At 44.9% G+C, this 24,262-nt stretch overlaps 1 protein-coding gene across 7 annotated transcripts; it reads right to left on the bottom strand.

The window, feature by feature from the left end:
- Nucleotides 1-570: 570 nt before the first annotated feature.
- LOC308038333 (serum paraoxonase/arylesterase 2) lies at nucleotides 571-23,928 on the bottom strand. 7 transcript variants are annotated; one of them, XM_080340765.1, is made up of 10 exons: nucleotides 20,891-21,111; nucleotides 19,627-19,699; nucleotides 14,874-14,929; nucleotides 13,202-13,367; nucleotides 11,976-12,102; nucleotides 10,979-11,179; nucleotides 10,236-10,317; nucleotides 9,596-9,724; nucleotides 8,501-8,671; nucleotides 571-1,465 (listed from the first exon to the last, which is right to left on the bottom strand). In XM_080340765.1, the coding sequence occupies exons 1-9, from the start codon at nucleotides 21,017-21,019 to the stop codon at nucleotides 8,513-8,515; spliced, it is 1,122 nt and encodes a 373-aa protein (XP_080196891.1). In that variant the 5' UTR covers nucleotides 21,020-21,111; the 3' UTR covers nucleotides 571-1,465; nucleotides 8,501-8,512. The 7 variants fall into 7 exon arrangements, with proteins under 7 accessions (XP_080196891.1, XP_080196895.1, XP_080196892.1 ...); XM_080340769.1 differs by lacking the exon at nucleotides 571-1,465 and adding an exon at nucleotides 4,811-4,829; XM_080340766.1 differs by lacking the exon at nucleotides 571-1,465 and adding an exon at nucleotides 4,843-7,359.
- Between the last annotated feature and the right edge of the window lie 334 nt (nucleotides 23,929-24,262).

Here is a 24,262-nt window from a genome sequence, read left to right as displayed (position 1 = left end):
GGCTTCTCTTCTGCTCTGTACTTTATGGCATTCAGGTTTGTGTCTGTAAAGTTCTCTGAAGCTCAGATTTGAAGCAGTTGGGATGCAATGTTTATAGTTACATTTCTCTTTTGATCCTAATAATGGTTTTGACATGTAAAATGATCTGCAATCTGGAAGAGCCTAGTTCATTCAAACTAATATACAATCAATCTGCTTAGCATTACCTTTATTTTTCCTTCCTAATCCAATTTCTACAAGATTCTGATGTATATTTTATTCAGATCTAAAAATGAAATTGCCGTAAAAGATACCTCCTGGTATTTCTAAAGGCTTGTGCTATTTTTCTTGAGATGATAGACCACTGGCAAAAAATACACCTGCTAACATGAATTCCACATTGCGGTGAATCTTTCTGCACTCTTTGTAGGAGAAAAGTTATAAAAATGTTTAACAACATCATAAAACTAGCATTCTGTTATTTTAGGAGGTTATCAATTTATATTTGAGTAAGAGAAGTTATCTGGAAGAAACTGGAGATTTAATACTTTAAATATCATGTTGATAAATGCATTTGATGATTATTTTCTGTTTAAATTATGTTTACATTGTAGTCACGTGTAAGTGGTTGTATATAGTAATCTAAGGTGGTGTCCCTGTTCTATGTTCTTTGTTTTCTCGGAAACTGGAGCAGACTGCTTGGCATTATACCTTGAGTTTTCATTCTTGCTGCTTAGAACAGTGCCTAGTTAATCTCTTCATTAATCAGATTCCTGTTCTGCAGAACAACTAATTCAACTTAAGTCCTTTAAGTATTCAGGGGGGGTTTATTGCTTTGTGGTAATGTTGTTTTGTTAGACTAAAAAAAAAAAAAAAAATAGAAAAACAAAAGAAGCAAACAAACAAACCCCTAACTTAAACATAAAATGCATTTTGATCAACACATGAAGACTAAGCAAACCAAGCAATGTCAAGAGTTTCGCTGTTTTCTGTGATAAAAGAGATTTATGTGGTTCCTTTTTATTAAGTATGGTAACCCATTTTGGGGATGTGCAGAAATGTCACTGCGTAGCAGATGTAAAGACTGGTGCAGTTGGAAACTGTTACTGTTCCATAGGATCTTGGAAGTCATGTTGCATTTTTCCCCCTTGTGTAATGACATATATGAAATAGAAGATGTGTCATCATTCTTAACTTAAACTTCCCGTAAACCAATGCTAAGTCAGACTAATGTGAGGTTTTATGTAATAAGAAGAAACAAATATTCCATGCTAAATGACTGGAAAGGGCTTCTCATTTGGCTCACCCGCAGATGTGTTGCCTGCTTTTGCCTGTTGATTTGTGGAGCTGAAGCAATGCTGAGTGCTGATCATGGGAGGCCAGTTCTGTGAACACCAGTTCTGCTCATTGCTGTGATATTCCTGGGCTGTGAATATATCCAGCCTCTGAGAAGATGAAGAAAGGAGAGGTAGCAAAAAATGGAGCTCTGAAAAATAGAAAATAAAAGATGCAACACTGCAAGTCACTTTAGTCCTAAAAAAATGTAGTGTTTATACTGAGATTGTGGGAAGAGTGGTGACTCCTTGCTCTGTCCAAATTGTTTTGCAGAGTCATCAGTTGTGCCACAACTTTAGTCTGCTGTGGGGGTACCACAAGAATCAAATTTTTACTGGAATTACTGAGCAGCTTTCCTCTGAAGCTTGCCCTTCCTCAGCTCTCATCGACATTCAGAGGTGCTTGACTCTCAGCATCAGGGTTCCTTATACTTCATTGCTTCCATCGAAGCCTCTCGTCCTCCTGAGCTGCTCCACCTTCACCTCCTGGCTCACATGCTGATGAGTAAGAAGTTGAAAACGTTGTGCGATTTCTAAAAATTAATTGTGTTCCACTTCTAAGTCAGAGAAAAAAATTCCACTCTTGCCTAGAACTGTCTAGAATCCAGTTCTACAGTAGGAAGGAAGAAGATCGTAATTTAGCTGGGTCTGGCCAAGAAGTACCATTCCAGGTACCATCACAACACTGAAAATCAGAAGGAAAGGTTTGCACAGATCCAGCTGTAGTTCATTACAGAATCTGCAGCGCAGTCTGTGCTGTTTCTCAGTGCAGAAATTCAGAGGAATTTTGCAAAAACGAAGTCCTGTGTTGGTTTCTTAGCCAAGTATTTACAGAGAGAAAATATTGTCAAGGCAAAAGCAAAGCCTGATCTCGCTCTTTTTAGGTGTGACTTTGTCCCCTGTATTATCATCAAACTAAGTGATGGAGGGACTGGACCCTTTTAATAACGCCTCCCTCATTCTGTACTCTCCCTCACTTGAAAACCTCAGGAAACCTATGTCGTGGTCCAGAACACTGAAGAAACAGTGCACATAATTAATTAAGTTGTAAATCTTTAACAGTCAAAATGGGCAGAGATGGTTTGAGGTTGGTTTTGTCAAATTAGTGATTGAAAATAATGACATCAATTAGTGTTTTTAGAAATGTTTAAGTGGTTTGTGGTTTGATTCCTCTTTAAATAAATACGTATGAGTTTGTGCGTGTGCATGCACGGGCGTCCATGCAGATTCACACTGCAGGAGTAGCAGCTGGGGCTGTGGCGCAGGGTCTGCGTTGTCGGCGGAGGGGCCCGGGACTGTCTGCAAGCTCAGGGGAGCAACGTGCTGCCCCTGAGTCTCGCCATGGTCACCCCTGGCTGTGCTGGGGGCTCTGCTCACTCTGCTTGTGGGGTTTTATGCCTTTTGCAGATCAGAAGATTTTGAAGTTTTCTTAAAACCATATACATAATGGTCTTGTGCAGGTCCTGCACACGGTCCTCAGTTTTTCTGGGGTGAGAGGCTGGCAGGATTGATTCATCGGACTGTTAGTGTTCTAGGAAGGAAACCCTTTTTTATATTTTTATCCCTAATTTGGATTTCTGTTGGAGCGGTTTCAGCAGCAGGTTTTTGAGCAGGATCGTGAGTGATATCCGAGGTGACTTACCCACTCGCCTCAGATCACACAGTCCCTTGTGTTAACCTCCCCTATGTATTTCACTGGAGTTTTTTGCGCCTGTAGACCTGGCTTTTCAAAGCTGTGACACCTTAGCGATGACATTGAGCCCCCAATCCCTCTTTATAAAACAATCTGTTACTAATTACCACTGCTGACTGTGGTACTTTTGCCGTTGGCATCGAGTAATGATTTTAAAGATGTGCGAGCAATGAGAACGGGAAGTTTTGGTGTGAGTGCCCGGGGCTGCCTGTTTGGGAAGTTTGGACTGCATTAGGAGCAAGCCGTGGGGTTTGTGAACCCTGTTCTGCTGTTGGGCAGCTTGCGTCTTCCAGAGCGAGCAGAGCCGAGGAGGGCTGGCAGCTCATGGCATCGGGTCCAACCCACATCGCCCGCCAGCCTGAGCCTCCTGTGGGGCTGCAGTGGGAGCTTTGTCACCGGCACCAGTGGACGCGGGTTCAGGCTCCAACGCAGAAGCGTCCAAAGAGAAGAGAGATCTCTGGACACCAGATATAAGGAGTAACCAGCCCTTTCGAACTGGGAAGTGCACAGGGAACCTCCTGCCTCCATACTTTCCCATCCACATTTACTGTCTGAACGACCACTTCTGTATTTTCCAGTCACATTGCAATGGTAACTCGCTGGTCACTGACAAGTGTTAGACGTTGCTAGAGGACCAGGCAGCTAAAAAAACTACGATGCACTGTGCTCACTGTAAAAATTGGCTTCTTACATTGTTTCTTTTTATATGGTTGAAGAGGTGGTTGCGCTTCAGTTTTTTTCCTTTTCTTTTTTTAAAGAGGTCAAATGTATATGAAGTGCATGTTATCCTAAACTTTTTGTTTGTACATCTTGGTGTCTGATCATCTGCATGAAAGACACAGTAGTGCCATGTCTGAGCTTGTTCTCTTGTGCTTGGTTGATATGAACTTCTCTAGATGGTTGAGTTTTCCCCAAAATAACTTTGGTTGATATTTACTTATTGGGAGACATCAAAACAAAACATCATGGTGGCCCTTTGGTTTTCTTACAGTTTAAATACAAACAACAAAGCCTTGTGGTTTAAAGTTAATTTGTTAGTGTAAATAAATTTCTTGCCAATGAGTATTATTGTTGTTAGACAACGAATGCAATAAAATGAGAAATCCTGAATCTTTATTAGAATTTGTACTGAGTCCTCACTTTCCTGCCCGTTTGTTGGTCATTCCAGAAGAAATAACAAATGGAGAGCACAGCTGGACAGCTGTTGCGCCGGGGGTCAGACTGGGGGAGGGGACACATGGACCTTGCCCTGCTTGTTCTTTCCTTCCTTCTACTCAGTGCCGAAGATTACTTTAATCCCAGCTCTTGGCCAAATTGGCATGATTCACAGGCCTCGGAGTGGATCTCATTTACAATCTGTAATTATGTAAAAATAAGTAAAAAAACCCAAAAAGAATAAGGAAAGATAACGGCCTTTTTTCTTGATATGCAGTTGAGATGTTGTGTGCCATCTTCTGCTGCAGGTTATTGTGAAAATAGGCTGCCTTCCTGCTCATGCTGGTCAATGTTTGTCTCTTTAAAAGACCTTGATTAGGTTTGGTATATAAAAACATTTTACACTCAAGGTTAGTTATAATGGGCATTTTATACATTCAAAGTACAGCAGTTCTGTCTTTTCATTTGTCTTTATTCATTTGATTTTATTAAAGCATTAAATTGGGGAAAAGCAGACAGCACAGACTGTCCAATTTGTGTAGTCATTTCAGCGGATTTACATCTGGCAGAATCTAGGCCAAATACTCTGCACTTCATCTGTGCAACCCAGTATGTGTTTCCCAGTGGCTGAAATCATAAATCTTACTTTCCGCTAATATAGCCACCACCTGCAAGAAGATAAAAGAATCCTCAGTCCATAAAATTATTATATTAATTAAAATGGGTATATTAAGAGGCTGTAAATCCACAACTGACATGTAAAATGTGTCTGCTCAGCAGCTTCCTAAGCCTGGAGGCATCTATACATCTATCCCTGTTGTGCAAATTGTCTCAAATCCCTGCCGTTTGGTTTCCAAGTGCCCAGAACCGCTCCGGGCTCCACAGAGCTCATACACGGTGACGGGTGATGTCTCCTCTGGGAAGGCAGCCTGGACATTCCCACCGCAGGTTCCCTTGTCGGTGGGAGGTTGGGCTTGCGGTGCATCCTCCTCCACTGCTCTTTCTCCCCCGAGGCCGCTGCTGCGTTGTACCGAGGGGTGGAAGCCTTGCTCCAGCATGGCTTTAGCTGCAGAACGCGTCTGCTGTCTGTCCTGTCCAGCACCACTTCAATGCACAGTGGCCCAGCTTCAATTGCCACCCCTGCACTGTGAGGCAGGACACCTTTAGGGTAGGGTGGCGTGGGCTTCCAACCCTCCTTGCCTCTGGTTAAAAGTCAAACTTTCATTACCAGTAGGGGCAGATACTAAATCCTGCCTATGATCTCTCCCCTCTCAAATGCTTTAGGAAAAAAAAAGGCCTGTCGGTTGCACGTGTTTCTCTTTGTGGGCAGAGTGCTGGGAAAACCTTCAGTATAGGAGCAGTTAAAAAAAGAGAGAAAAAAAACTTATTCATGAGCGAACACATTATTTTCTGAAAGACCAAAACCAACAAAAAAATAGAAGTTCGACAACATCCAACAATATGTAGATTTGCTCATCTGAAGATGTTCTAAGCTACTAGAAAATACAAAATTAATGTTTTGATGAGTTACTTCTACTAGTGCCAAGGGAATCCCAGCTGTTACACTTCTACAACCACAGAGTCAATCCAGGAGCCAGCAGCGTGACTGGCTGGTGTTTCAGCTGTGTTAACACCACTGTTGCAAAACCTCAAGTCTTTAGAAGGCGGTATTTTATTTACTTGAGAACAAATAGTGGCACAAGCCTAAATAATTATTTTAAAATTCTAGTGCGGGACATTGATGGCTAATCATGAACAAATGAATACCCCAACCTTTCCTTATTGTGAGAACTTCCTTCAGAGCAGTATTTTTCTGCCTGGGCTCTGGGAATGTCGTCTGTTCCTCAAGGCTGAAAATGGATTACGAGTTCCTGTAGGAAAGCACGCTGCTTCCCAGTTGAAAATGTCCTGCTGGGAGAGAAGCTGCTAAGGAAGGAGCAGCAAACCTGGGTTACAATAAATTACATTCTGGAGTGCTTGGTGCAGTCAGCTGATGCTGAAGCCAAGTCCAGCAAAGGAATGAGACGAAAGTTGCCCTGGTTCAGGGCCAGCTCAGCTGTCTGCGCGCCAGGGTTACCAAAAGATTTGAACTGTGATCTGAATGGATAAGTCCCTGTCACCACAGCCTCCATAGGCAGGCACTAAACCCTGAGCAGCGCTCAAGTCCCCAGATCAACTGTGGGCATTTTGGAGAGGAGCTGTGAACACGGTTTGTGCACAGACCTGCTAAGGCAGGGCCATGCCCAAGAGGCGAGGTCAATCAGCTGCCTGGTTAACCCTAAAGTCTCCCCCTCCAGCCATTGCCAGACCCCCGCAGCATGTGCTACTTGTACACAGAACATCACAAACACCAGCAACCACTCTTGCTGCAGGGATGATGGAGTTGTCTGGCATGGCAGCAGTGGGATGCTGCCAGTGTCGGGAAAGGCACAGTGACTGAGCCAACACATCACAGGCTCATTTCTTAAACCTCGCACAACCTCTTTGTGCCCAGGGATGTACCTGACACCACAGTGTCCCTGCCAGTGAGCCAGTGGCAGTGCAGGGGCCCGGGCTGGAGGAGATGCAGCAAGACCCACAGCCGACTGCAGCTGTGCAGAGAAAGCAGTGGCACCGTCCCTCCCACACTGCAATACAGCCCCAGCCACAAGCCCTGGCACCGCTCCTTGCTCCAGTTAGAGCTGTCCTTGTCCCTCAGAAAGTGGCAATAACACCTTTGTATCAATGGATGAAAGCCATGAGGCTTGTTTGTGCTAGAAAGGAACAGCACAGGAATCAAGAGATGTCAGCACACGCATTTGCTGTTCAGGCTGCTGGCCCAAGCCATACCCTGCAGTAATGCATCCTTTAGCCGGAACAGCAAAACCCAAAGACAGATGAATGTTCACACATACTCTGACTCCTGTCTCAGTGTTCAGGTCACTTCAGAGCAGGTTATTTGCTGTGTCTTGTAGGCAGAAGCATGCTTGTGTTTGCAAAGTCCTGAATTTTCCACACACTCACCAGATTAGAGGAGGTGAAACACATTGCAGCAGGGACACCGGAACAGCAATTAGCACCCAGGGTCGGGCTCCTTCTCCTCCTGAGCTCACACTTCACGAGCAGCCACCCCTTCTTCTCCACGCAGTGGGGAAAGACAGCAGCGAGGCAACGCTACTGCATGAGCAGAGGGGATGGAGGCCACCAGCAGGAGCTGCTCTGCGAGCAAGGACATCTTTGCTAATGAATGAAGAGCTCAGTCCACAGGCAGGAAACCAAGTGGTGGCTCAAACAGGGGCTTCTGCAAGACTCAGGTCTCGTTGTAAAGCACAAAGCTGATTCCCAGCTTCAAAGGACTCTCTATTCAGCAATTGCTAACTACCACCACTCTCAAAATATAAATCGACAGAAACTTGAACAGGTCTTTTCGCAGTGCACAACATGATCAGTAACTGCTGGATAAACGTCAAGGGACACGGGTTCCTGCTGCACGGACACACAGCGGGAAGCGGCTCCACACAGACTGGACCACAGAACACACATGACCCACATCTGGAGGTAGTCACCGTGGCAAAGCACCCCAAAATGCTCCCTTTGCTGTGACAAACAACAGTAACTGCTAAAGAACTTCTCACCAAAGGTGCTTGGGAGCTGTTTCCCACCCTTTAAGGAAAAAACAAAAGGCTTTTTTAAAGTCCCTTTTCAAGACTTATTAAGAAACCACTTCAAAGTGAGTCCCCCCTCCCTCTTTTCTTAGTATGATTAAGACATTTATGAAACTGAAGAAACATTAGGAAATGGCTTGAAGGGGGAAAAGGGAAGAAATGAGACTCAACTATCCATTTATTCTGCTTCCAGTTATTTTGGAAGCACTAGGGAAAGCCAACAGGAGAGTTTGGAAGAAGGACCCTTAGCACAGTCCCTAGGAAGGCCCAAAGGTCGGTGAGAATAAAGCACACCACACAGGTAGTTAGCAATTCTCATTTACAAAATCAGTATTCTCAGGGGAAAAAACAAAACAAAACAAAACACAAGGAAAACCACAAATGTCACACAGAAATCCAGTCGCAACAGATAGTTCAATGTGTGATGGTTCAGTCATTTGTAATCTGAATTTAAACTTAAAGGTTACCCTTTGTTCCTGACAGGGGCTCCTCCACATTACACAAAGAAACTAATTTCTCACCTTCAATTGCATTTCCTCTACTATTGCATAAAATTCTCATTTGGTGAGGAAGGCTAGAATACATTTCCATGGCTCTAGTTAACCTTTACTGGAACAGTCTTGTTGTTAGCAAGTCTAGCAGAAACTAGGTGAGTTCCCAAGCAATTAAATCCTCTCCATTGCAGCAGCCCTTACCCCCGAGACGAGCTATAGCTCACAGTAGAGAGCTCTGTGGAAGACTGTGCCGATGAGCAGCTTTCCCTCGTAGACGGATGCCACCGAGGTTCCCTGCAGCACGGAGCCGTCGTCGGAATAGACGCGCGTCACCACCGGCTCCTCCGAGAGGATGTTCTGGACACGCAGGACCTGCCGGAGGAGGGGGACACGTCTACTGAAACAGCCGTGGCTGAAAATCCTCCGTGGTGGAGGGAACATCAATCAGTATGTTAATTTAAGCAAATGAGGTTGATCAGCTGCTGGTAACTGCAACCAAGTGATTTGTGTGATAGGACCACAAATTCTGCTTCAGCGAAGCATGGTCCATGAAGACTGTTTATTTTTTTTTAAGTAGTTGCACAATAGAGTCTCCACCCCAGTAAGCAAAAAGGCAGTCATTCCCAGCACTAGGCATATGCACAGGTTTTTTCCAGCCTAAAAGTTACTTAATATCTTCTATTTTCATGCTTTTTTCCAGACAGATTAAACAACTGCCCAGTATCATAAACCCACTGCTATCACACATGATAGTTTTGCCTTATGGGAAGTTGCAGACAAGGCTGAAATCAAATGGACACCAACCAGTCACCTGCACTGGCGGCTGCAGCACGCTGATGCCAGTGCCTCATTGATTTCAGAAGGAAAGAAGAATAACAGTGTCACCTACTGATGAACCGCACTTACAGAGATAAATCACTCCAGTGTGAACATTTCTGGTCATGCTTTGCACTCAATTATTTTTTGTTTGGCACAGAGATGCTGGCTCAGTAATTAACATAGTTCATCAAAATCTGATTGTGCAGCCAGAGCTGCATAGAAAGCAGCCTGGGGAGTCTAGAATGTCTGAGCTACTGGGTGGAAATGATTCAGTTGTCTCCTAAGGATCTGAATAGGTGTTAGTGAGGAAATGGTGTTCAGCTTTCCATACGAGAGCAGAAGCTATAAGCTGGGAGCCAAGGCTGGCCAGGCTCTCCTCTATGTAATGCAGAGTTAAGTTACACCAGGGCAATGTGAACAGAGCAACTTTCTTGCACAGACATAGCCAAGAGACCCGTGACATCTCCCAAAAGGCACCTCAGAGCCAGGTGGATTTTCAGGATCGTTGTAGAGCAGCTTCATCCCATCGGGGTGACATCCTAGCCAGACGTCTCCAGTGTGAGGGTCAATAGACAAGTTGTCAACCATAGTGTCCAGCTGCAGCGTCTATCCATCACAGAGGAAAAAGAAGAGAAAAAGAGAAGTTAAAGCAATTACAAGTCCTGGAAGCTAACTGTAACATCATCAATAGGCTTGTCCCTAACTTAGACTGATTTTTTAAAAATTATTTGCTCCCTTAGTGCTGCTTTTCTTCCCCCCAAGTATGCCTCATCCCCTCCTCCATGTCATGATAAGCCTCCCTGCTGTGCTGAGCCTCCCCATCGGCTCAGTCCCACCAAGCCTCATGTTGGTTACTTCATTGCTTTGTGGTCTGAGCCCCACTGACTGGGCAGACTCCACTGTGGCTCTACAGCCCAGCATCCCGTACTGGTTAAGGGTGTGAGAGTGGAAGACCCAGAGCTCTGTAACAGGGCACACAGCACCTCTGCAAACCCACAGCAGGAGCCATCCAGAACAGAACTTCACACACCATCAGGCCAAAATCTCAAGCGTTGCTGGAGACTAATCTGTCCAAAATTCATATATGCCTCTTTTTTATGAAACAGCAGCAGCTTACCTTTACATGCGTTAAACTCCAATTAGCATGTTTTTCCATAACATGGATATTATGATCAAATATATCTGCAACATAGATGTACCTTCAAAAGAAAGAGCCTCTTAGCAATGTGTATGAGTAAGCAGACACCAAAATCAGACAGTTCCTCCCATGCAAGCCCAGCTCTTCCCACGAGGAATGCCAGCCCACAGCTCTCACATAGCGATAGCAAGCGATTGCAAGCAGGTCACAGAGCACTGGAGTGAAGCCAACCTGCTGAGACGCTAATGCAGCCTCTCACTGTGCCAGTTCTTCATGACGACACTGAAGCAGGCCTTGGATTGTGAGATCCGCAAACATGCTTTTTTTTTAAATTTAAGATGACCTGTCTACACCACAGGACTGGTTAATTCAGTCACATAGACTTTAAGACTGTAGAGCATTCCCCACTTGCATAAATTCTGTCCCATGTATCCTTGTAACCAATACACACAAATTTCTGTATCAGCTGGTTAAAATGCAACAACCTTTGATCTTATTGTATATAAACCACCAGGCAAAGCAGCAAACACTGCCTCTAGTTAAAGACCAAGACATGCAACTTGTGTTCTACAAACCCTCTGTATTGCTTACATTGGACAGGTAGCACCTTGTATTACACAACCTGGTTTAGACACTTGACCCCAGCAGTACCGCATGTACAAGTTAGGATTTCGGGATTCTTTTCGGTGATTGAACAAACTCAAAGGCAAGGAGAAACTTACTTTCTGTCAGGTGAAATGTTAATTCCATTGGCTGAATAAAACCCAGATGCTACTTCTTTAACTTCTTTTGGACTGTAGTAAACAACATTTGACCAAGTTAAACCCAAGAGTATCTCCAGAAACATCAAGATAGAGTCAGAGAAGTAGTGGTCATTGGTAGCATAGAAGCTGTCTGGTCCCACAGCTACTATATCATTCACACTAAAAAAAAATAAAAAGAGAGGAAGAAAAAAAAGTAAATAATGAAATGAGAGGTACAAAGGAGCACTGTAGGACTGCCCAGAGTCCAGCCAGGACATGGGCATCCCACAGATAATAAGGAGCTGCAACTACAGATGTTACTTCAGATAAACACCAACCTATTTAGATCCTTTTTACTTCTATTTTCTTTTACATGAGCCAGGACTGTGTAGTGCTGAGACCTGGAGAGGACTATAGGGCATCAGCTAGAGATCCGGCTACCTGTCCACAAGCCCATGGAAATTTTTCTCTCTTTTGATTACATTCAACTGGACACCAGAGAACAGGTAGTAGTTGTGACAACTCTATCTATCATGCTCTGTTTCTCTTACAATCATTTTGCATTAGGATAGACCAAGAAAATTTTGTATGCAAAAGAAAAAGGAAAAATAAAAAAGCTAAAAGTATGTTTAGAGTGTAGCGAATTCAGAATAACAGAATATCTGAAGATTCATATCTGCAATGACCTGAGAGTAGGCTACACGAGAGGAGAAACGGATGCCAAGCTAATTCACTGGCATCAACCACAGTAGTGCTTAAGATGGATTTAGTGATACATCTATTAAAAGTATCATTTACAGAAGAGATTGTAGTCACATAGGGTTCGATTACACAGATAAGAAGTAATCAATAACAGAAATGGGAAAGCTGGTTAAAGAGCATATATTAATAATACTCTAAACCCAAAATCATCCTACTTTAGATTTTACCAAAGTAGCTTGTTTTTCTGGGAAAAGGTGGTATGTGGCTCCAATACCTTGTCAGGAGGTCATGTCGAATGGTTTTCACATGTACTAGAGCATTGTCATCTTCTACAAATTTAAACAATTCTACTGTACTCTTCTGATGGGGATGATTCACAACAAAGAGGTACACGGTGTCATCTAAAATAAAAAAAAAAGAAACAGAAACAGCTGAATTTCACCAGTTCTTTGCAACAGTTTGTTGAGCGCACTCAGCTCTGAGCAGCCTCCAGCACAGAGCACGTGTTGGGTTTGGTGCCCTTCCCTCATGGCTCTTCAGAGGCCAAAGGACAAGTACCAAAGCAATGCAAGATGCTACTGCACCTGGCTCCAGACCTCCAGCTACTCTTCTCCTGGGCTCACTCTACAGGGAACTGCTGTATAAACTACATTTTTGCTATTTCTACCAAGGAAGAAAGAAATTATGGCTCCATCCCTGTGCCCAAGCCACTGGATTTTGCAGTCTGATGCAGTGCAGTGACTAGTTTAGACTCTGGTTTATTTACTACATCCCCTGACCAAGCTGGAGTAGTATCCTCCTTCTGTACTCTGTATAAGGCTGCAGTCCCTCTGCCCAGCCCTTCTGGTAAGACCCTAAATTAGCCACCACCAATGCCTCCAACAGCTTCCCTTAAAGGGTGACTATACAGGGATGCAGACCAAGCTGCACCAATAGTTCTCTTTCTCTTAGTATTTGCAGACTTCCAATTACCCAGCTAAAACTCCCAGTGAAAGGACAGGGAAAAAGAGAGGAAGGAGAGCACGAAGAGTATTTTGTTGGTCTTAGAGATGAGAACATGTCTTAGCTACAGAGTACCGGAGATTTTGGTAATTTGCAAAGCTTTGATAATTTATAATTTAGCCACAAAAGTCTGTGTCTGGTCACTACTAGTTGGTGGAACACACATCTCCTGAAAACCCTTGACCCCAGGGTGAGACAGACATAAACTGGTAAAACAAACTTTGTGTGATTTTTAACTCCTCACACTCTTCGTATGTTTTCTTTCTTTTCAATACACAGGACACCTTTCTGTCTCAGACAGTCTGTGAGTATGTGCAAAGGTGTTTGCTTTAGCAGCTGCCTTTAGAAAAGAGCCCCAAAAAAATAAAATACCCAGACATCTTTTTCTGTCCCAGCAAGCTCAGGCTATTGCGGGTGGAATGCAAGGCCACAAAGGTGTTTCTATTTCTGATCTTTAGGCTGAGATTCGACACCACCTCAGGCTAAAGGTCTCTTTACCTTTGTCTATGTAGGTGCTGATTCCATGAGGGACAAATGATGCCAGATCGAACCCTCGGCTGATTCTGAGTTCCACTGCTTTGGGATTGTCTTCATTCAAATCCATCAAAAAGATTTCACCTGGCTTGTCCAATTCAGGGTTCTTTAATACTGGATATTTCAAGCCCTGTAAAACCAAAACATAGGAAAATCATTCCTGAATAAAAGGTAAAGGGAAGCATCACAGGGCTGAAAACATGGAGCCTTGTTTGGGCTTGCAAGCACACATCAGGATGTCATAGAATAGAATCACAGAATCATTTTGGTTTGAAAAGACCTTTAAGATCAATGAGTCCAAGTGTTAACCTAACACTGTCAGGTCCACCTCTAAACCATGTCCCTAAAACCTCATCTACACATCTTTTAAACACCTCCAAGGATGGCGACTCAACCGCTTCCCTGGGCAGCCTGTTCCAGCGCTTCACAACCCTTTCCAGGAAAAAAAGTTTTCTTAATATCCAATCTAAACCTCCCCTGGTGCAACTTGAGGTCATTTCCTCTCGTCCTATCATTTATTACTTGGGAGACAAGACCAACACCTTCCATTCTACAACCTCCTTTCAGGTAGTTGTAGACAGCGATAAGGTCTCCCTTTTCTCCAGGCTGAACAGCCCCAGTTCCCTCAGCTACTCCTCATCAGACTTGTGCTCCAGACCCATCACCAGCTTCGTTGCCCTTCTCTGAACTCTCTCCAGCACCTCCATGTCTTTCCTGTAGCGAGGAGCCCAAAACTCAACACAGGATTTGAGGTGCGACCTCACCAGTGCCGAGTACGGTGGGACGATCATTCCTCAGTCCTGCTGGCCACAATATTTCTGACACAAGCCCTCTGCTTCTGCCCCCTGTGCTACAATGGCGGCAGAGGGACCAGCTCTGCCCCGGTCCCAGCACAGAGGGACCCAGTTGCAGGGAGCACAAGCAGCCATGTACAAGGCACCACCCGCCACCCACTGCAGCCACCCTCCAGATGGGTGCTCCCCATATGTCAAACCACCCTACAAACAGACAGGCTGTGGGGACAAACTGGGAGCACGGCACCACAGAATGCATCCAATGGGGTCAAGCCACGGGGAGCAGCAGCAGTGCAACAGCTCACAATTTCTGGGATGACTTTTGCAACGTCATCATTCCCTGGGTGTCCCTGGAGCACACAGATGAAAACATAAGCTTTTGTTTTAGAAAGTATTCACTAGCCATCCTGAGTGCAAAGAAAAGCTTGAAAACCTATGTCCTAAAGGCTAAAAAAAAAACAACCAACAGGAACAACAAAATCAACACACCTCATCTGATTTTTTTTTCTTTTTAAGGTAGGGAATTAACACACCTTCTTAACAAGGGAGGGGTTTGAAATTTCAGCATTTCAAGGAAGGAGAATGGAAGAAATTCAAGGTTACACCGGCAGACAAGTCAGTGCAATAGGAAACATGTGTCAGAGTTACCACCATCACTTCAGTGTTGAGAACTGCACTTGCTCAAGCAGAAGGAAACTCTGGCTAAGCTGACAGAAGTCTGGGCTGTTCCTATGGAGCCAGCCAGTTATGTAGGAAAAAAGAGCCCATCCCACAATTTTTACCTACGGTTTCTGTAGATAAGGAAGCAGCAAGGCCTGCATAGGAAGGAGTACAGCACTTACAGAGCTGATGAAAGCCAGTCCATTGGGAAGTATGTCGATATCTTCTGAGCCAGCTTCTGCAAGACAGAGATAAACAGGCCTCTTCAGACAACATTAAATATTTCCCGTTGAATAAACCTCCTTTTTAGTACAATTGCAGGTCTCATGAATGCCTCTTTCTGATATGACTGCACAAGCTATGAAGTTCAGCAGAAAAGTTCGCATCGCATTAGCAGCGGTAGCAGAGGGCGGCAGCACATGGGGTTAGCAAATGCTACTGGGGTTCACCTCTTTCTGGGGGCTCAGGGGTGCCCTGCAGTGGCGGGGCAGCCTCCTGCTCCATGTGCCCCAGGGCGGCACGGGATGAATCTCTCACTTGTGACAACAGTGTTCTGCAACCAGCAGTTACCGCAGATGACAAGATTTTTCAGGTGAGACCCACCCCATCGCTCAGCCTGCACGCTTGCATAAGGCAGCTCTGGCAAGGGCGCACACTAATTCTCCTGGTTGAGCTGAGACGCTTCGCTAAGATGGATTGCCCAATATTTAATTAAAGCTCTCAAGTGACAGAGAACCTACTATATCTTTAACAGCTAAGGGCTTTAATAGTTAGACCACACTTAACTGCAGGTAATCATTACCAATATTGCCATTTCCTGTACTATTTTTCCTTTCCATGAAAGAAAAGGAAAAAGGAAGAAAGAGGAGGGAAGCGAAAAGGGAAGGGGAAGGGGAAGAGAAAGGGGAAGGGGAAGGGGAAAGGAACCTTTTTAAAGCCCTTTATTAAGAACATTGCAGTAATTCTAGGCTTTGATAAAGAGCTCCATAGACCTTTTAGTCTGATGCTGAAGCAAATTTGCCATCCCGCATTCTCACCGCGCCCCTAAGAAGCCTTCCCTCTTCCAATCACCAGCACAACCAGTATTCCCCACAAGCCACTTTCCAGATGATAGATGATGGAGCAAACCCACTTGGGAGCATTTGCTTCAAGAAGGAAGTTGTTCTGCAGGTTTTCTTTAACAGAGCCACCAACACAAAGGTTTTTCACCCAGCTTGTCCCATTTTTCCACACCCTCTCCTGCCTGGCCACACACCACCGGCGTGACCTTAACATGGTTCACACCATCTCCAGCATCTCAGCATCTCCTCCTGAGGGAGTGCCTGCAAATTCTAGTTGGGTTTGTTGTTTGCTTTTATGTAACTCCTATTTAACCCAGCACTGGTTCGGCCACGCTGTAATTCATCTTGTGGTCACTGAACGGCCCTTGTGGGGAGGAACCAGATCCCCAAATTCGCCCATCCAGGCAAGTTCCTGCCCAGCTCAGCCCTGGGGAGATGCAGTGGCACAACTTCTCCCAGAGGGACAGGGACAGCTCCTCTTCAGCCTCAGCCAGCCCCTGCTCCACCACAAGCATGCATTTTCCAACTAAAATTCTGAATTTGGGTTGTTGTTGTTGGGTTTTTTTTCTACCTTGGCTCACACCCTGGTTTAAGCAACAAGCTCCTTTTCTTTGCCTCAGCTCTTGGTCTCTCCAAGTCTCGGTTAATTTATAAGATGGGGTTAGCAGTGATTCCCCACTTCCCGGGATTGCTGCAAAAATAACAACATTAATAAATGCTGAGAGGCTCTATTACCATGGTGATCTGAGCTGGACAGACAGCTTTTACTGGCAGACTATGCTGGTGAGTGAATAACCAGAGATAGAATAATTTAGTGCTACTGAATTAGTGAGGCTGCCAAGCAGAAAGATGAGCAGGCTAATTGGGAGCAGATAATTAAAAAGGACAAGTTTCTGGTGGAAGGAGAGTAATGAGAGCTTCGCACCCCACTACTTCAGAAGAAACTGCCCAGAAAAGCACATTTTGGCTACTTCTCAGTCAGGTCCTGGTTTGTGTGGGAGAGAGAGCGCGCTGTCAGAAGAGCAGAGAAATGCTGATTCAGCACAATCCTGCTGAGCCAGCACAGCGGAGACAGCAAAGAAGGGACAGACACACAGACATGGGCAAGCTCCTGGGCTCTCCTGCAGGCTACATTTTGGGAAGGTTGTGGCCGCGGTCACAGGCGCTATATAGACTCATAGAACAGTTTGGGTTGGAAGGGACCTTTAAAGGTCACCTAGTCCAACTACCCTGCAATGAGCAGGGGCATCTTCAACCAGATCAGTTTGCTCAGAGAGAGTACGAACTGATTTATTAGGTACCAGCTACCTGCACTATAATGTTGGTTAATTGTATCACCAAGCCCATCTTGTCCATGGCATTAACTGAAGACGTGGCATTAAAAGAAAAAAAAATAAATACACCAAGAAAAATTACTGCTTACCCTAGAAATGTGGGGGTTTTTGTTATTTATGTTAGTATGATGTATTCCACAGGTGCATCTAACAGAAAATCACCTGGATTTAATGTCCAAAAGCAAGTGACTATTTCACCTACACTCCCTTAATTGTTCCCAGATGCAAGTATTTCTAGTAATTTCTACAGTAGCTTCTTGAACTTTAGGAACTAGTACAGGATATATGATCAGTTTATTATAAACCAGTAACATGATTAGACACTAATAAAAATCAGAAGATACTGCTTAATCTACAAATACAGCCTTTCCTACGTATTTGTCAATGGGGTTTAGGACAAGCTGTGATTTTTTTATTGATTTGTTCAATGTTTGCATCTGTGTTTACATTGCACAATATTCCCAAGGCAGAACAGATCAAAGTCTTAAAAAAAACAAAAGAGAGACACAGAAAAGATGAAATTGTGCAGAAAGAAAAGGCTCCACTAGAGAATTTTTCGACTTACTCAGCGTTTGCTTCCTTTACTATGGATACACTACTTTTAACATGATTACAACAGACTGTACCAGATGCCTGTTCTTCTATGTACAGAATGGACAGTTTATTTTGTTCAGAGTTGATCCAGCTCATTACCTATGTCCCACTCACTTAAGAGTTCAGAAGGACTGTTTTAAACACTGAAATAAAGGCAGATTATTTATTCAACTTTATACTGTCATTTTAAAGGAAAAAGGCTCAGAGGACCAAGAGGTCCATGTAGAAAGATATCCTTACACAAAGTCACACACAAGAGCAACCTCACAGATCTGAGTACAGCAAACCCCTGGTCTGAACAGTGCTACCTAGGCAGTATCTAGATATTTGGGCTCATTGATCTCTCTGAGTAACATACCCCCGTGCCCTCTCCAGTCATAGTGAATGAATTTTGGAAGACATTTGCACCAACATGCAAACTTTTAAGTTTGCACAAATCCTTTTTTATTTCTCTCTCTGCCACATTGGACCTGCTGAATTAACTTTTGGCATTTTAATTTTTCCAAAGAGCAGCTAATGACAGAGTGAAGGCAAAGCAAGGTGCAGGGGTCCATGTGAAGGGACTGGGTTTCAGGAGCACAGCAAGAAGAAGAAACAAAGTTCTGTAAATGGATCCACTGCCACCTCCGAGCAGCGCCAGGTTCTCAGAACTCACCTAATCTCCACGTAAATGTCAGGCACCGAAACTGAGTTATTGTTTGGAAATGAAACACAATTGTATTTGCAATTTCCAGCTTTCCTTCTTTCCTCAACAGAGTAATTATGCTGCAAAATGTCTTTGTAAAGATTGCAATAGTGATATGCTTAAAAGACTTACTCAGAAATGACTTTTCTATTAATCACCATCAAGCAAGCATTATTCAGAGTCTCATATGAGTAAATTTCAGCTCAATCTAAAAGACCTGGAACATTTTTTCAAATGCAATTTCTCATGCACATCACCTCAGGCAAAGGAACTGTGCACATGCTCATTCGTGGCAGTAATTTGACTTTAGGAAGATGATCGATTCCTGACACTAGGAAAAATCAACACTTATGAAATCAACACAGTGACTCAGCAAGCTCAACGGCAAGGCTATTAAAGCTCATTCAATGACTTTCACACATGCAAAATCCAGGCAAATGTCAACAGAATTCAAGACATAGCCAAAAATACTAAGGAGGAGAAAACTCCCAGTCACTAAGCCTGTATTAAATTTAAAAATTCTAATTTGGGGGAAAGACACCAAAAAAAGTCATCAATTTTAAAGCTACAGGGAGAGAAAAAAAAAAAAGAGAGAGAGAAAAACATTGCCATGTGTTAAACACATGACCCAAAGTACAAAGTCAACATACCAGCCGCCCTGTTAACCTCTTGCAAACCACACTAAGATGACAAATATGACCCCTTGCTCTTTGAAACCACACAGCTGAATTATGCAACCACACCGAGCTCCTGGCTGCTGTTCACAAGGTGCGGTACCAGCCGTCTCCAAAATCTCCTCATTTCAATGAGGTGCTAAGGCAGGCCAACCCGGCTGGCGTTCAGCAGCCGCTCCTTCACCCCATGCCGGTGGCTTTCTCCCGGAGCCGCCACCCTGGCACCATATCCTGTCTTCAAGAGGTCACCAGCTCACCTGTGGGCACCTGCCTGAAGAACCAAGCACACCCTCATCTAAAAGCCAAATGATTTCCTAAGTGGCTGAGCAAAAGAGGAGTGTTTGTAAGGTACTCACTTCCACGGAAAGGAACGGAAACATTAAATACCAAAGGCAAAAATATTACACCAAACTGGCTAGTTTTTCAGTATCGTTTTCTTTCTGCAGTTTCTCCCTACCTCGAAGTCCAACAAATGAAAGCCAAATTAGCACTTTGCTTTCAGGATAAGGCTTGGAAGCTGGCTTTAAGAAGCAGTTGCAAAATAAGGCTGGACAAAAGCAATGCACTCAGTTATTTTGAGCACGTACCGATGCCTTTAATGAGCCGGCAGTTCGGGAGGGTTACTGGGGCTATTTCCCGCGAAGCATTGAGTTTGTTCCTGCAAGAGCAAAGAGCAGGGTTAACAGCACACAGCCAGTTTTAAAGCAGGTAACATTTCTAGAATAGCTTTATCTTAGTTTTATTGTCTGTCATAAAGAAGCAACAAATCAGCTGTAAAATACTGAATAAGCAAAACCCAGAACTGACAACATCAATCGCTCCAAATCACTGTGATGCTTGCAGAATATCGTGATTCTCCTACACTGAATATCTTCAGGAACCTGACTTGATTCATGAGCTTCAGAAACAAGCTTCCATGACCCACACAGCTCAAATGATAAAATAACACAGCCACACTTTCTTCAGGTTTCAGCCACCTAAATATAGTAGCAACCCTGCCTAACGGACCAGCATTTCAGATGAGGAAAGAGAGACCTTCTACCCCAACCCACTGGCTATTTTTGGTGACCAGGCCACCAGTGGCTGCACTGTCTTCGTTTCTTACCCCACACCCAAAAGCAGCGATCGCATTATTGCAAGACAGGACTACCATTTCCTGACAACAGGCAGGACTTGGAAGTAAAATTTTCAGCAATTACCCCACCCCTTCCTCTTCTCTCCTGGTACCCACCCAGAGCATTATCCTTCAGCAGTGCTTATTTCATTCCTGGATACCCACAAAACTCAATCTCTGGCTCACACCTTACTGGACACGCAGATACAGACGGGTACCTGCACATTTCTCCATCTCCTCCATTTCAAGTTGTCTGCAAGTCTATATGAAAGGCATCTCACTACCAAGACTGCTGTGTTTGACCATTGTGGTCTGCAGTGCCGTAAGCAAATACATTGTGTTTCTATGTAAAAATGTCAAGCTAGTGTACTGGAATATTTCTTTCTTTTTAATTTTTATTTTTATCTTTCCCCCCCCCAAAAAAAAAAAAGAAAGCTTTTATGCCTATCATACATGTTGAGGCTGTACTGCCTCAAACCACAGGAAATTCTGAATGCAAAGATCCCATAGCAAAACCTAGCTATGTTTATGTTGTAGTTTCAGGCATAAACTAAACAGCAGTTTATATATAAATATGCAATACAGCTGAGCACTGTATGGTATGTCAGTCCTGCGTTTTTTTAATCACTTAATTCTGAATTCTATATTTCTTTGATGCTGTATCATTGACACAAGTTGTTAACATGAGACACGGGAAAGGAGCCAAGTTACACTCTCCCAAGCCCTCTTCCCTATCTCAGAGGTCCTGACAGCAAACTGCAGCGGCTCCCAGCCCTCAAGCAGCAAAGGAGGGATATCAGCTTGCCCCTCACCATCCCTGCACAGCAGAACCCACTAAGCCCCCGAGGCTGGATGGGGGTGATCATGCCCAAAGTTCACCCTGCTGCCTGCTCAGGGCTTTTCCCTTTCCCATTTGCATCTGCTTTCCCTGGGCAGATCTCAAGCGTCCCTGTGCCCCAAGCGCAGCAGGAACTCAGCCAGCAGCCAGTGAGGGCTGATGATATCCCGACAGCATTCCCAGGGAAACACTTCATGGGCTGGAATGAGAGTAATTTAAAAGAACACCGGTCACAAGCCTGCAGTGTATACAGAGGCTTTTCCAAAATGTGTCAGTTTATCTAGCTCAGCCAGCCTTAGCTGCTAAGCCAGATGGCCTAGATAACTAACTGGCCGTACTGAAAACACAGCGGACCTGCAAACTGTGGGGAATGCAACTTCAAAAAGAGCAGGAATTTTCTCACTTGGTGGAACCCCAGTGCACAGCACCGCCTCCCATCCAGTTCTTTCCAGCTTCAGCCCTCCACCTGCTGTCCCGCTTGGTGGCACACAGACCACAGGCATTCCCTTTCCCTCAGCAGATTTCTGTCTTTCAGTTTTTCTCTTCTCCAGACTTGCCAGTCCCAGGTCTTGGGTTTGCTGGGGTTTTTTGCTTGTTTGTGGGGTTTTTTTATTTGTTTGGTGGTTTTGGGGTTTTTAGGGTTTTTTTTGTTGTGTTTTTGTTTGTTTGGTTGGTTAGTTGGTTTTTTTGTCCTGACAAGACTGAACACCACTTCTCATTTTTGTATTCCCTCCCAATTATTTTCAAACCGTCAGCATCTTTCTGGAAGCACACTGTTGTTTTGAACATATTATGCAAGCTGAGCACTGTATTAATACAGTGTTACAAAATTATAACAGTGCGTGTGTGTGTATATAAATATATATATGAACAATAATATCACAGCATAGTATAATTCACATTCAGGTTTTACAAATTAGCTCAGACCTTTCTTCAGAGAAGAATTAGCAAATTAAATTGTCAGTAGGGGAATTGGTGTAATTTCAGTTGGTAAACTTCACCTGTTTTCTGCTGCACAAGCACTACTCAAGTCCATTTGGTAGCTATCAGCAGTATGATAGATGCATAAGCAAACCTCATTTAAGAATAATTAAGTTTGTAAGAGATTTGTAATAATTCTTCAAGCCTTATCTTTTAAGCATTTCATGGATTCTTGTGTCAGACTATCTAGATGCAACATACCAAACTCAGAAGGAAAAGCAAAAAGTTTTTGCTGGATTCCTGCCTTCTGGGGAGGGGAGATGGATAACAGAGAGGCCTGGCAAGAGTTAACACTATCCACAGTTTCTCCTCTCAAGGCTGTGTTAAATGATTTTAGAGTACTTTGTTATCTAAAGATGTGTGTTTCCAAACTCCGCAACCGTCTTAAGACCGCTGCTATGCTGCAATTTGCTGAAAACACAGCACACAGGAAAAACCCACAGAGAGCTACAGAGACAGGGGTATCCTGTTTCGATCAGGAGATTCTGCTTTACCAGATTCCCAATATTTCATTTGTTCATAGGGTCCCCTGGTCTTCACGCTGCTTTGAAATGGCTCATCCCACTAAAACCTGGGAGCATTTTCTGGTTCTGCCACTCCAGCTTGTGCAACTCCAGGGCAGGAGGGTCATGTAACCACCCCAGTTATCACCAGCGCTTGTGGTGGATTTAATTCAAGATACACACACATCCATGTGAGGTACCTGAGTCCAGGGAGTATAACTCTCTTTTTGTAATTAGCTACAGTTACTACCTACCCAAAGATCAGTTAGATGGATGTTGTTGCTTTATGGTCAGGCAGGCATTTGGAGTCCTTGTGGACATGAGCAAAATTATAATGACGTAGCTGCCTTGCAACAGAGTAATTTACTATCACTTTTGTGGCCGGAAACAACCAGTTTGTGTTTACTAGCTTTCAGGTCAGAAACTGCTGCAACACTAGTGTTCATATTCACACCTCACTGCCCATCAGCATGATTTGGATGGGTATTTTAGCTACTAGAGAGAGAGGTCACAACTTCCCATCGCAGAAGTCTGTGCTCCTTCAGAGAAAACCTCATGTACACAAGGGCTATTGTTATTCAGCGGTCAGCTTTGGTAGAAAATAATGCAAGTTTCTGGCAACGCAATTTCCACTTACTGTTTTGCCAATTGACAGAAAATGAAGTAAATCTGAAGACAGTGTTTTTGGCATATCCCTGTGAGCTGCATTCTGTGCAAAAACAGAGGTACCAGCCCCTCGGACACAGGGCACCCTCTCTCTTTGGCCCCCTTGACACCAGCTTCTTGCCAGACAGGATTTCACATCCCCTTACTGAAAGGGCGTTTCTAGTGCATAAATGCTTCTGAAGGGGCACAGCTGAGCAAGCCAGTGCCCAGCTTTTCTCTGGGGAAAACCAGTTCCCTTCATGATGATAGTGATGGCAGTGGTGATCAACTTTTACCTGCTGGCCCCAACCGTGTTTGTGCAAGGGCATCTATTCGCTAAAGTTACGCCCCAGATGCGGAGCTGAAGTGCCCCCACGCTCGGAGGGGTGCACCCGCCACCCCTGCCCGTCTCGGTCCCGCGGCGGGCACCGGCTGCCACCCCTCAGCTGCGGGCTCCGCTCAGTCCCATCACGCACCGCCAGCAACGGGACACGCAGCTCCGACACCCCGCAGTCCATCCCGCCCGGGGTCCCCGGTACCCCCGGCTGCCCGCAACCCCGTTAACCTTCGGGACAGCGGCGCCGCGCCCCGTGCGCCCGAGAACCGCCCCCGTTCCCCGCTCCCGCTGCGCGACTCCCGGCGACGCCGCACGGCCCGCGGCGGCAGGGCGGCTCACCGAAAGGCCAGCAGCCGCTCGGCCACCAAGGCTGCCGCGATCCCGACGAGAGCCACTGCCAGCAGCTTCCCCATGGCCGCTCCCCGCTGCTCCCCGCGTCCCGTCCCGTCCCGTCCCGTGCCGTGCCGTGCCGTGCCGTCCCGTCCCGCCCCGCCCCTCCGCGCCGCCTCCGGCGCAGACCGCTGAACGCAGCGCGACAACCCCCTGTGTCCCCAAGCCCGAACCGGGGGCGGAAAAGCCTAACTCTCCCTGCGGACACGGCTCTGTCGGCCCGCTGGCCCGGCCAACAAGTTGCAGGTGCGGGGATAGCGGGGAGAACGGCAGAAGGAGGAGCCAGAGCTGCTCTGTGGACTCCGTGGGCTCAGTGTTACTGCACTCATGTGAAAGACAAGTGGACCAAGTTTCAGATTCTGTTATTTAGGAAAAAAAAAGTGTTGTATAAAAGTACATGTGTTAGGCAAAGACT

Source organism: Nesoenas mayeri (assembly GCF_963082525.1).
Source record: "Nesoenas mayeri genome assembly, chromosome: 2".
In the NCBI taxonomy this organism is placed as follows: Eukaryota; Metazoa; Chordata; class Aves; order Columbiformes; family Columbidae; genus Nesoenas; species Nesoenas mayeri.
This window is presented reverse-complemented; position numbering and strand designations above follow the sequence as displayed.

Bases quoted from the DNA above. Each gene is read 5' to 3' on its own strand.
- LOC308038333 (XM_080340765.1), bottom strand. From the start codon at position 21,019: ATGATCACCCCCATCCAGCCTCGGGGGCTTAGTGGGTTCTGCTGTGCA. The intron at 11,180-11,975 runs GTATTGGAGCCA...ATTTTTTTTTAG, and splicing joins CGACATGACCTCCTGACAAG to TGTGAATGATATAGTAGCTG. The intron at 10,318-10,978 runs GTAAGTTTCTCC...TTTCTTTTGAAG, and splicing joins AACATTTCACCTGACAGAAA to GTACATCTATGTTGCAGATA.